At 43.3% G+C, this 13,435-nt stretch overlaps 1 protein-coding gene across 7 annotated transcripts in view; it reads left to right on the top strand.

The window, feature by feature from the left end:
- Positions 1–13,435, top strand: part of anks1aa (ankyrin repeat and sterile alpha motif domain containing 1Aa) — a 60,489-nt gene that overhangs the window by 34,748 nt on the left and 12,306 nt on the right. For 6 of the 7 annotated variants that reach the window (XM_075474978.1, XM_075474977.1, XM_075474974.1 and 3 more), the window contains 3 exons: positions 4,403–4,456; positions 6,365–6,434; positions 10,635–10,747. In XM_075474978.1, coding sequence (XP_075331093.1) covers positions 4,403–4,456; positions 6,365–6,434; positions 10,635–10,747 — 237 coding nt within the window. The remainder of the gene's footprint in view (positions 1–4,402; positions 4,457–6,364; positions 6,435–10,634; positions 10,748–13,435) is intronic. The other variant, XM_075474975.1, reaches the window with a different exon arrangement.

Raw genomic sequence — 13,435 nt, 5'->3', positions numbered from 1 at the left:
CTCTCTTTGATGTTTGGAGTTTCATGAAACTTTTAAACTCTCCTTTGAATTCATTCTCCTCTATAGTTCCGTCACCGCAGCCCTTATCAGTCCACCCACAGTGAGTCCTCGAGTTGCTGTGACAGCCGTCATGCTGGAGCACACTATAGGGCTGTTTGACAGCATTTGTCCAAGGGGTCCCAGGACACTGCCAACCTCCCTCCTCCCCCGTTTGTGCATTCACACACCCTTATAAGAAACATCTTTTTCATCTTTTAATGCGGTTTGCTAAGATATTCCAGTTCTCACACCCTCTTCCCTTGTCTTTTCTGTATCTGTCCTACGCCCTCTCCTCCTCCTTTTGGATGCACTGCCTCCGGTTTCAAGACGAGGAGATTTGACTTGCATGAGGTCTTGGCCTATGCATCTCTCCATTTAGGGAGCTCGGAGTGTGTATGTGTGTTGTGTGCGAGTGTGTGCCGGTGTGTAAAGCGCATGCTAATGCTGGTTGGTCCTCGCAATCAGACTGGAGATGACAATCCTGGGGGCACACTGTGTGGGCCAGCTCTCCCAGAGAAAAGGAGACACAGAGCTCCAGACAGCTTCCCCTCTCCGCTCCACTTTTTCACTTCACTTTAGATTTGCACTCCGCAGATCCAATAGCCACTATGAAACCGGCTTTTGTGAGTATTGATTCCCTTACAGGGGCTTATTTATCTTTCCCAACTGAATGAGGAAGTGATACATTTTCTTTCTTTTTAAAAAAAAAACAAAAAAAAAACATTTTTAATTGTTATGCCTTGATATGAAGTTTTTTTTGTTACACAGTAGAATGGGGCAAAGGCATAAGCCTCTCCTTCACGTTCGTCTGTTTTTTGATTATTTCGTCCGTTGCAGCGGTCATCGACTGGTGTTTTAAACTCAAACGTTGTTTCCTTCTAGGTTCTGTTGTGTCGTGAGCTCTTTGCTGGTTTGGTGTGGTTTTATTTCTGTTGCCTTGTTGTTGGTTTAGGAGAACTCTTGTGTATCTGACCTGCTGTGATTATACCCCACAGTGGGTTTGTATGAGAGCTCCGGCGCGGTCGGTGGGGGGGGGGGGGCAGAGGGGAGAACACAGGAGAACCACAGGTGACCAAGACACACAGCACACAACTGTCGCAGCTTTAGTCATTGGAGGGGGGGGATGTGTTGTCTGTTTAAAGTTGGATGAAGAGTTTCCACCTATGTGGAAGGTTGGCCTGTTTATTTGCATCCTGTGGGCATGGGTTTACACGGTTTCTCGTGTTCTGAAGGACCACTGTTCCTAAAAGTGCGAGCATGACATTGGGCTATTTTAGGGGGGATGTTTATGTGCCTGCTGACAGTGCTTTGTCCCACAGTGGCATTGAGGTGTTGGCACCCTCCACAGAAAGAGTTTGTGTTCCCCTTGATGCCATTCACTAGTTCGTAGTTTACAGCCAGCCCTTGTTTTGTTGCCAGCTTGGCAATTTGAGGCCGGTGGTTTGGGCACGCTCTCCCTGCAGCAGCCTTTTGTCTGACCCTGAGGACGCTGTTCCAAGCGTCCTTTAGCTCTCCCACCATCCCTTTTCTCAGCTTTATTTGCATGTTGTTTGAGGTTCTCAAGGCCGCTAATGAAAAGACAAGTCCCCGTTTTTATTGGGATTAAGTTATTCTGCTAAGTCATCCCGGAGCAGAGGGCCTGCAGGGAAAAGCATGATAAATGGGTTTTATCTTACCCACACTATCTCTCATCAGCGCTGGCTCTTCAGCTGTTGACCTCCACCTTGTCGGTGACTTCTGACCCGGCTCTTTGTATCTCCCTGCTCATACTGGGTCCTGATAACAATGGACGCTTCCATTTCAGGTCTTTATTGATTCAGTCCTGCAGCAGAAAAACACATTCCACTCTTTCCTCTCTATTAATCCTCATGGCTCCGAGTGTCTTAGTCCTCGATCATGAGTTTTTTTTTCTTCTTCTTGTTGTGGATGTAATTTTCCATGGGTCATAGCCCCCTGATAAGGATATATTTACCCAGCTCCAACACTATATCACACCAGCCTTTCACACTAGCTGCCTCTGAATCTCATTGGACCAGTTAGTACTCCCTTTTCCATTAAACTGTGCAAGAGAAGCCGATACAGTGAGACATAAATAGTCTTGTGTGTATTATGTTCTTGCATCCATTTGAGGACTTGTGCGACAGTGTAAGTGTGTTTAAACCACTTGTTATCATTTCTCTTTCCTCTTATCCGCAGCAGTTTTAGGTTTTCACAGAGTCACGAGGTTGAACATGTGGCAACCGGGGAGAGAATGTTACAACCTCTGTTTCGGTGTTAAAAAAGCACGCTGGCATGTCTGACCCCCTCAGATGTGGAGAAATAAAGCTACTATTGCACATCAGAGTCAGATCACAGCTCTTTATTGTCCCTCTTTTTGCTCGTTGTTGAAGAGTGATGCCTCCATCAGGAACATTATCATGCCTACACTGCAGACCTGGGCCACTTTATTAGACCCAGGCCCTTCCTTGCCCTTCTTAATTCAGGAGCTGCGACTGCTCTGTTTGTGTGTTGCTCCACAGATTGGACCCTTGATTAATGCCAGCACTCATCCGCAGTTTTCTTATTGGCGCAGATCTAATAATTCAAGTTATGAGAGCATCACGAACAGCGCGAGATGGAAACTCAAAGTCAGAATGGATAAGAGACAGCCATGCCTGCAGTATCAGAACACAAAATGAACTCAAGATGCAGTTGGTTAGTTTTATATTTTGCATCGATATTGGGGTATATTGGGATACTATAATCAACATTGTTGCAGTATCTTAAGATACAAGCTCTTCAAGTTGTTCAGATCAGGGGTTTACAGTGCCAGGGACTGGGCCTCCCCTAAAACAAAGATGGGTAAAAGATGTCTCCCTTCATTTCATTTGATTGCTAGGTACTTATGGAGTGCTAAATTATTTGATTTGATTTCTTAGACACTTACTATAAGTCAACGCCAAATATTGCTGTTCGGCTTATGTTCAGAGTACACTTAACCCTAAAAAACAGCTGTCATTTTTAGTCTCTTCGTCGGAGTTATGCGTCTTTGTGTTTAGTTCTTTTTTCTTTTTAAGGCTTTCTATTTGCCTATATGGTCATTTTGCATCACTTTGTGGTCATTGTGAGTCATTTTGTAGTTGTTTTGAGTTTCTATGTGGGTGTTTTGAGTCTCTTTGTGGGTATTTTGAGTCTCTTTGTGGGTGTTTTGAGTCTCTTTGTGGGTGTTTTGAATCTTTTTTTTGTTTAGACTCCCTTTTGCTGTTGTTTATATTTACTGTTAGAAGTTGTTTTTCATCTCTTGGCAGTTGTTTTGAGCTTTGTATTGCTGTACAATTCTTTTGATTGTTTTATGTTTCTTTACAGTGGCTTTATGTATATCTGTGGTTATTTAGATATAGTTGTTGGCATTTTGTCTCTAGTTGGGGTAAATTTGCCTTTTTTGTAGCCGTTTTGTCTTGTTATGTTTGTTTCTTTTAGGTAGTTTGTGTTTCTGCGGTTGTTTTGCTTCTCTTAGTGGTTGCTTTGACGCTGTGGCTGTTCGAACCGTTTGAAGTTGTTTGGTGTCTCTTGGGGGGGGGGGGGGATTTTGGAGCCCCCAGGGGGGAGGCCTGACTCCCACTTTGGAAAAAAAAAAAACCTCAGATTTTTAGAGTTGGCATTTAATTAAGTTAACCATCTAAACAGTGTGAATAAAATAGATTATAATGAAAAACAGATTGACATTTTGGTGAGGTATAGTTGCTGAGAATTTGCAGCCCTGTCGAGTCATCATAGATTACTCGGTGATGGCTTCCTGCCACTCGGTGCACCCACTGAGCTTCATCCTTTTTTTGTAAAAGGGTTTGCACAGTGAGAGTTTACAAATCTGTCAGTAAAAAAAAAAACGACACATGTACAGAACCTTTTCCTGTGCGTAGTAGAAGTGTTATCATCTTTAAGAGCAAAATATGATTTTTTTTTTTTTCTTACCCTTTGGGAATATGCCCTGTAAGTTTTTAAATCTCTATATGATAGGACATACAATCGGTAGCTGTATATTTCTGCTTACTCATTGTTCAGCAGCATCCATGTTTAATGACTGACCAGGAACATGGGATAAAAGTTATTGGCCAAGCTTGTGGTCGATCTGTTGGATTCTAATCAAAAATACGGAGAATATGGTCTTTATCGAGTCTCACTGACAAACATTAAGTCTATTTTCCTCTGAGCTCTCCAGGCTTGATGGTAATTACGTTTGATGCACATAACATGAGTAACATAACATTAAATGTAATGTTTTCACAGTCGCATCTGGGGGTATTGATGGCTAAGATGGCTAGCACGGTCCATGCATGAGTCATGTGGAAGTTGGAAAAAAATTAAATACATTTTTTCTTGGCAGACTCAGATGACTTCTTCCACTTCAAAACGGAGAAGATCTAATTCCTTTGGCAGCGTAAGATGCCTGTGTTCATATGAATACCTGACTTCTCTTTGGTCTTTGGCTCTGTCCTTTCTAGGGTATTCTTTGTAGAAGTAGATGGGATCCTTTCAGGCTTCATGAATCCTTTTGAAATGAAATAATCTTTACGATTATTCATTTCTTTTCTGAGCAAGTCCAGAGGTTTCAATTTCTGATTAGATACCCAGTCTGACAGCAGCATACTTAAATTGATGTATCATTCTTCCAAGTTAGATTTCTCTCTGCCCCCTCTGACTGACGTTTCCCTTCTAATTGCCTTCTGCACCATTTCCGCTGTTAAACTTCTAGATACCGATAGATGAAGAACAAATGTAGACTTTGGTCTCCTCATAGCACTTTCCTGCATATATAATCATACCAATGGGGACCTTTCTGTGGGCTTTTGGAGCTGCAGCTGAGATTTGTGCTTTAGAGGCAGAACACTTCAGAACAGAATCATTTCAACAAGGAATAAGAAGCACCTATTAACTCCAGATCTTATGTGCATTTATTCTCAAACGGAGCTGGAGTGACAGTAGCTTGACGAGTTGACAGCAGCTCTGTAAGTCTCTGCTTTTTCATTTGATTCAATCCTGATATGTCCCGTTCTGAAAAGACAAAGCCACGCTTCTGTGCTTTGACAGGTGTAATGTTGCAGCTCCATATGTCCACGCCTGCCCCCCTCCTTACAAATGCACCTAAAGGGAATTACAGTGTGCTGTTGGGAGAAGGCAAAACGTGCGCATGACTATACTTGGACAGGATGTTCACATGCATTGTGTAGTGATGCATGAAATTATTCTTCGCCAATATGGGTAATCTGGGTCCTCTCAAGTGTAGCGAATGCTCTTGCCTTTCAGTCTCTCTGACTCAGTCTTTGCTTTGTCTAAGGAGCATTAGGTGTATTGTAACAATTGTTACAAATGCTGGAGAAAGCTTTAGCGGCTGGCGATGCACTGCAGCAGTACCTTCTCAAACGTGAGATGGTAGCAGTTGACTGTAACATTGTGATTATAAAAAAAAAAAGATAAGAAATAAGAGCAGAATGCTTATTTGCATGTCCTCTGTGTATTTGTGTGGGGTTTTCCAGGCGTTTCTGTGTCCTACCTGACTGTCCTTTCATTCCTGTGTGTATGGTTGTCTGTTTCTTTGTGTTATCGTGTGACGAAGTAGTGATCCAACCAAAGGGTCGCCCAGCTCTGGCCCAGTGTCGGCTGCAATTTAGGCTCCAGCCCCACTGACCCTCTGCATGATGAAGTGGATGTAGGGAATGGAAATGCTTTTATTAGCTTTCACAGGGTCACTCTTTCTTCAACCTTTGGGTCTTTAATGGGGTCGTTCCACGCCTTATTCACTAGTCTTACCTTTGTGCTGTTTGTTATCAAAGTTTAGTCACACAAATAAGAAGTTTGGCCTTTTTAATGATAGAGTAATATAAACATGATTTAAAAAAAAAAAAAAAAAAAAAGTGTACCTGCACCGAATATACAGTTTTCATCATACTTGTAGAAAAAAAACTTCCTACCAATGATGATAATTTCTTAAAAGTTTTACTGCAAATAACTGATGACCGCGAACGGTTCAGCAACAACTGTATTTGCAAACTATCTTAAGTTTTCGTGAATTTTTGTTACATATTTGAAGATGAAAAATGAGCAACGGATGATACTCGGAGCTAAATCTGATCATCTTAGTAAGGGCTTTCGCAGGACCCATAAACAGTCCCCCCCCCCTTTCAGTAATATTCGTGGCATGAACTGGGAGAATTAGGAGAGTTGGGACGGAATGACGTCAGTGCTCAAAAGCATGGGGGTATTTGTCCAAGTCGAAAGGTGGCGGTGGCGCTTTGATGGCTCCTCCCAACTCTTATCTGTGTGTGTGTGTGTCTGTTCCTGTCCTCAGATCGAGAAGATCATGACACTGATCGGAGCTGGCATCGATTTTTCCCGAGATCAGCAATATGCTACGCCAGGTACAGTATGACTATCATTGCCTCTTTGTGATTCAAAATGGTAGTTAGCTCAATTCCTAGAAGTTGGGTTGTTTTGAATGAACAAAATCGTTAAAGTTGAAAGTGTAAGGATAAAGCAGTAAACTGGGCTACTACCTGTGTAATAAATGTTGCATTTTTTAATGTCTTACTCAAATCCTTCAGGTTTGTTTGGAAAACCCCACGTTTGCCTGCATACATCAACCAGCCGTACTTGGTGCTGTGTGTCAGGACTTTTGAATCAATTATTTTAGGATCATCTAAATCTGCTTTAAAATGAACCCTGACTAATGTGACTTGTATGGCTTATGGTACATTATTAACATAGGCATTGGCTATGTGGATTTGAAAGGCTCAAGCTTTCTTTGTTTTAACGATATAAGAGAAAATCCTTCCACTCGTAGTCGGCCATTGTTGTTTTAAGTCGCAGTGCATCGTGGGTAGTGGTGACATAGAATGGCTGCGAATGCTTCCCAGCTCTGGACCCTACAGTGAGGTTAATATGACTCCCGTACTGTCTCGGTTTGAAATGGAATGCTCCATAAGTGTCGAAGATAACACTGAAGACATTATTTGAATTGTAAACTAAGAGAACATCAAAGGCGCTGTTGCAAGCTGAGGCGAGCGTGTGCTTTGACCGAGGACACTTTCATGCTGGTTAGTGCAAAGACTCATGGGACTCACTGTTAAAGTCGAGTCCGAGGAGTTGATTTGTACAGTGTTAGATTAAACTAATGGGCCACTGCAGCAGAAGCCTTTGTGGGAAAAACAGTGGAACCCAGTCAGTGTTTGTGGGTAGATGCATATCTCAAACCAGAGCACTTGGCTTGCTATTGTGTGGGAAATCACAGCAATGGGAATATCACTGCACTGCATCACCAATAACTGCCATTTATGTGCTAATGCTCGTCTCTAGGATGAACTTTTTTTTCATTAGCACTAGCTGATAAAGATATCAAATGGATCAGAGAAGACGTGGGCAGATCACGGTCTTTAGAAAGCTGTCTTTGCTCCTTCTGTTATCTATCAAAGCTGTGAAGACCCTTTTTACTTCCCCTCGTTTCCTTTTTACTGGAAACAACAATCAAAAGCAGAACCACGTGGCTCTGAATTGGTATCTTCACAGCTTGGCTATTTCATCACAGACCCAAGATTGCACTGCGCAAATAAAGTAAGGATGGGGAAAGTGCTTCCAAATACACGAGACATATTGGAGATTTTTAAATGATTCAAGTGTTTGCTGTATCTTTAAGACCATATTTTAGCAGGAGGGGAATTCAAACCTATTAAGGTCAATAAGTCATGTTAAGCAGGGTTCGTTTTAAGATTTGCTTTTTAATTTTCCTCCTATAATTGTTTTCAAGGTGTCTGTGGAATGATCGAAGTGCCACGAAAAAAGTCTGTTAAAGAATGAGAGAATATAAAGAGGAATTAATGAAAGAATTAACGTGTAAATACATTTTAAATAAAGGCTGATGAATGTGGAAATTTTTCTATTATCTTTAATGTAATGTGCTTTATTGATTTATGTCGTTTTATTTTTTCTAAAGTGCTTTTGTTATTTTTGAGTAGCAATTACCTTAATACTTCTGTACCTTCTTTGCTATTTCTTCATGTGCATAGCAAAAGCAAAGCCAACATAAAACTGTAGAATGTAATCCACTTAAAGCGAGTTCAACACAGAAACTATAGTGGCAGAAGCTATTGAGAAATCTCCAAAGCAATGAAGAAAAAGCTAAAGCAACTTAAAAATGGTAAAAGCAATACAGAAGTTGATAAAGCAAAAGCTTTACTGACAAATAACAAACGCAATGATAATAATGGATAATAAAAAGCAAAAGCACTATGAGGAAAAAAATATTTTTTTAATGTAGTCTTTTATTTCTTTTTTTGCGGCACTGTTATCATTCCATATAGGACCAGTGCTGGGGTCTAACTCCATCTGAAAGTACCAGTGTTTGTATTTTTAAAAGAGCTCGAGACATGTTTGTTTACATCTTGTGTTGGATTCTAAGCATTCTGTTCCTGCCCTCCTGCGATTCTTTTAAGCTTTTCAGACGCCTGTCATAAAGATTGATGAATGGTTCCTGGCGACTTAGCGGTACCCTGAACAATTGACTCCCCCCTTTCGTCTTTCGCCTCTCACTTCGCTCAATATTCACCTTCACTGTGCCTCAGCTGCCTTTCTATACATGTAAACAATGCAGCACTTATTCCAGCCCTCTGTTTCTGATGCCCTGCGCTGGAGTGGGCTGTTTAAATGATGAACCAGTGCATTATGTCAGGAGGTCGGCGCCTTCCTTTTCGCTCTGTAGTTTTGATGGAAGTCGAAACTACTGCAGTAAAGTCGTTGGCGCCCCATCACAGCCTGCGTCTGCCTGATCTGATGTTGAGTCTGAATCCACAGCTCTGTATAGCCGAGCCTCAGCCTTTTAGCCGCCCGGCCAACAGAAGCTGCTGTCAAAAGGCCGTCAATAGAGTTGCTGGCGAAAAAGCTTCCCCTTCGATTCGCACATGAACAGCTGCATCGCTTTTACTCCTCCTCTCCGATTACTCCAGCGTTTGCCGATGCTGCCTGGACTTGATTGGCTCCACGCCTGCAGCCTCCTTTATTTTCATCTCTCTGCTGATTAACTTCTGCATCAGAGGGAAAGGAATAGTGGAAGAGGGGAGACGGTAACCTAACCAGTGCAAAAAAAAACAAAGAAAGAAGAGAGGACCGATGAACAGATGCTGCCGAAACCTAAAAGCAAATGCAAGTAATTTGTGGGTGGGGGCAAGCTGAGATTGTAGCTCGCATTGACAAAGAGCTGCCACCTGCAGTGTTTCAGGGAGAGGGGGAGAGCGGAGGAGTGCATGCAGAGAGGGGCAGAGAGTACGGAAGGAGAGGAGACTCCAGGCAGGACAATAGGACTGCACTTCGACATGCAGGATTAGGTGGTGTCCGCTGTAGCTCAGAGTGCTTTAGACATTCTTTTTATAGGCTGCTCCTGACCACATCTCCGAACCATTTTAGCACTCTTGTCTTCAGTGGAGTAACTTCTGGGAGCAAGCTGTCACTAAAAGTGACCTCTGAAGTGGCTGACTGGAGTCTCGCTTTGTACCTGGATTCTTTTTTTTTTCTTCTTCTTCTTCTTTCTTTTCTCTTTTTCTCTTGCAAACTTCCCGGCTGACCAAATGGAATTTCTGCTGTGGGAGTTTGATCTGGAACACGGGGTTGGTTCTATCGCAGGTTGAGCAAATCAGAGGAAGGCTAATGGGGGAAAAAAATAAGGGGGACACTTTCAAATTTGCACTTTGTGCAGAATAATGTTGTTCTAGCTTGTGAAGTTTGTTTTGTGTGCGTCTGGGAGGCAGTATAAGGTTACTTTGGTGAATTAAAGTGTGCATTAACTGATCTCTATTGTATTGAAAGAGGCTTCGCCTGTCGGTTCGATGTTAACCGGAGTAGAGGCAATCATCTGTCTTTGCCGGGTGGCTGCTCTCAGCTCAGGCTGCTGACAGCTGTCAGTGTAGCGCTGCTTTGTGATCAATCTCCACTCATTGCAGTCATGTCACACGTCTGCTACGGCCCCTCGCACTTCTGTTTAGCCTTTCGTCACATCTTAAGTAGGTTGGATGTATATGAGTTAAAGGATGGACCTGTTAACTAATTAACCAGATGACTTTTCCCCTTGGCTGAAACAAGTCCCCTTCACTGGAAGAACTTCCCCAAAAGTTCTGAGCTTTTGCTCTCTTCGCTGACATTTGAGTTTTTTTTTTTTCACAGTTTTGTGAAATCCGCGAACTGTTTATTTACTCACCTATCATGGGCCATGTTTGCTTTGTTGAATTTGATCAGTGAGGCAGAATGTTGATCATAACTATGATTTTGGAACGTTCCTCAGACAAAGTAGAACTAAGAATTGCGTTGATATGAGCAGGTAGTCCCTTTTATCGTCCACTTCACCCCTGTGTCGGGGGCAGTTTATTCTGTCTCAGGTGAGTGAGGTTCGGCGCCCGCTGCCCTGCGGGAGCTGACGCCCTGCCCGCGGAGGACACTGTCTCCCTTACCCTCGTGCTGCCGGTGCGCTCGGCTCTGCTGGCCGAGAATGATGTGGCAATGCCACGTCTCGTCCTCGGAGTGCCGCTGCTATCGGCTGAAAGGTTTCTCACTCCTGAAGCGCTTTCCCCTATCGGCAGGTGCTGCAGGCCGGCTGCTGGACCAGCCTGTCGGAGACTGGCTGGAGCACGTGGGGCTGCCGCAGTACGAGAGCAAACTGCTCCTGAATGGGTTCGACGACCTGCACTACATGGTGAGCTCAGTCTTATATTACAGTTTTGTTTTGTTTTTTTTTGGGGGGGGGGGTTGTCTTGCTTCTTAATTTCTAGTCTAAACTTTTTTTTCTGCTTCTTTCATCACTTTGTTGATGTTTTTTTTTCTCTCTTGCCTTCCACTTACTCCTTCTCAACTCTTGAAGTTTATTTCTTCAAATGGGTTTGAGATGATCCCATAGGCGTCATCTGAAGTTGAGTGAACCACCAGATTTATATCTTATTCAGGATGGCCCCAGCGCATATTTCAATATTGCAGTTGCCTCATATTTTGTGTAACAATCCAAAAAAAATCCAGACATTGGTTCGGTGTGAGAGCATCTTCTTTTCTTTTTTTTTTTTCTCAAGCACAGAGCATCCTCAGGTGTTTGTTAGATTTCCCAAACATTGGACTGAAGGTTAGTCCTGCACCCTCAGGTTCTCAGCAGGCCGGTGTCATGGTCTCTCACTCTTGCAAAAAATAATCCTCGATGACCGTCCTGGCCAGAATCGACGCGCCTCTAAGTGATCTATGGGATGCTGTTGCCAGGCCGACAAGTTCATACAGCCCACAGTGCGCTGTGAGTTAGCTCCGTTGCTTTTAGCACTTATAAGGACTGATGGAGGAGTGAATGAGGGACACCAGCTGGGAGTCTGAGATAACTTGGAAACAAATAAACATCTTAAGTGTGAAGAGGCCTACCCATACACCTTCTCTTAAACACAATAAGGGCTATGTGGCACAGAATATCATCGCCTTCCAACACCATCGGCCCCGTGTTTGTCAACAAAACAGGACAAATAAAGGCGAACCAGGTCAACTGAATAGAGACGCACTCGCAAAAAGGAACAGGACAACAAAGAGATAAGTCCCTGTTACATCACGTGTATGCGAGAAATAACTTTTTTTTTGACACATTTCATGATGAATTCGTTTGAATATTCAGTTTGTACTTTGTGACCAAAAAATAGAAGAAAATTCAGCTGAATGCTGAATAACTATCTGGACCTCCTTTTGCCCATGAACTGTGACCCTTCAGACAATTTGGATACAGAAGAAGAAGAAGAGAGTGGACAAAAGCCTTCTCCATTTGAAATATATTTGTCTGTAGCCTTCCTGTAGCTGCTAGTTTCCTAGCATTCTGTATACAAATCTCCCAAGCAAAAATCTAAACTTTTCAATATTTTTGACCTGTTATCCAGCAGCAGGCCGTGTCCTGGATCCCTCAGGCATTTCTGTGATTTCATTGGATGTTCTGTGTCCATCTGGGCAGATAGGATGTTTGCTTGAGGCAAAACCGCCCCATAAATCAATTATTTCCACAAACGCAGATAAAATAACTGAATCCAGAGCTACTTAACTGCTGCCACGAGCTGAGCCAGCCCACTGTCAGTTTAATAGAATACGATGTACCGTCTACTCAGTCCGATGGTTGACAAATGCCACCAACTGTCATGCAAACTAATTTAAGCAAGTGGTCGCCTAATGGGTTTTTGTATTTAAGTCAGCCAGACTTCAGCATTATAGATGAGGACCTTTTGCCTCAGAAGGTTTCAGTTGTTTGCTTGGAGCAAATTTTCATGTTTTCTTCATCCTTTCTATGTGGCGAATGTTGGCAGGCAGCACAGAGCTGACAGCAATGCATTACTGACCCCTGAATATAAAACAAAGTGAGCATTTCTTGCTTGCTCATACCAACAGAAGTGTGGAGTCACTATCATGCTGTGCCTGACTAATCTTGGAGCACAGAGCCACGGGCCCGGACAATCTTAATTAATTTTACACAACCTGAGAAGGGAGCCTTCGTGTCTCACAATCACAACGCTTGAGTCGGCATCAAAGTGATCGAAGTTACCCTCTGGTTCAATCTTCCTGCTGACTTTTAAGTCTTTCACATTCCTCTTCCTCTGCAGTTAAGTCTTCTCCCCTTCAAGTCGGAGCTCTGGAGCAATGTTTCTGTCCCCAGACCGCCTGGCTTCCAGAAACCACTTGCAGATTTAGAAGCAGTAACCTTTAAACGACATTTCGTCCTCTCTGTTAATGTTGACCTACAAGGAATCACAAATTAGTCTCAGCTGGAAAGGAGAGGCTTTCTCCCCGAGTCGGCTTGTCGTCACCAAACCTCTCCTGTGCATTTTCTCTAAGCACTAAAGCCTTTGGCGCGGGTGTTTGTTGCTATTACTGTAGTGGTAAACATTTGTTCAGGCGTCCGCTGCAGCCAGTGTTTCAGCCAGATGACTAAACCGTGTTTACTCTGCAACCCAGCCCACCGTGATCTCAGTCTAACCTGCGGGTTCGCGCTGAAAATTGATCGATAACAGCACTGATTGTGTTGTGTTCAAGCAGCGCAGCAGACACAAGCCTCTTCTGAAACCAATTAGATGCTTTTTTTTTTTCTTTTATCGACTCATGGAGCAGATGTCCCGACCAAATGAGCTCTGCGCAGCCACGCCGGCCTCCTGTCCTCGCCGGTGCTGACTGTAGTTGTCAAGCAATACTTGTTGAGACAAAATGGCTCCTTTACTCATCCTGTGTGCAAAGCTTCTGTTGGCTGGGACGGACGGGGTTAAGTGTGTGCTCTGCAGGGGCGCCTCTTTGTCTGAGGCTAGCTTTTATGTGGCCAGCCAGTGCAACGCAAATTTCCTTTGATAGGACCTCTCGGAAGCAGTTACTTCTTTTAAGAGAGCTT

Source organism: Odontesthes bonariensis, chromosome 10 (assembly GCF_027942865.1).
Source record: "Odontesthes bonariensis isolate fOdoBon6 chromosome 10, fOdoBon6.hap1, whole genome shotgun sequence".
Classification (NCBI taxonomy): Eukaryota; Metazoa; Chordata; class Actinopteri; order Atheriniformes; family Atherinopsidae; genus Odontesthes; species Odontesthes bonariensis.
The sequence above is the reverse complement of the archived record's forward strand: the minus strand, read 5'-3'. Positions and strand labels throughout refer to the sequence as shown.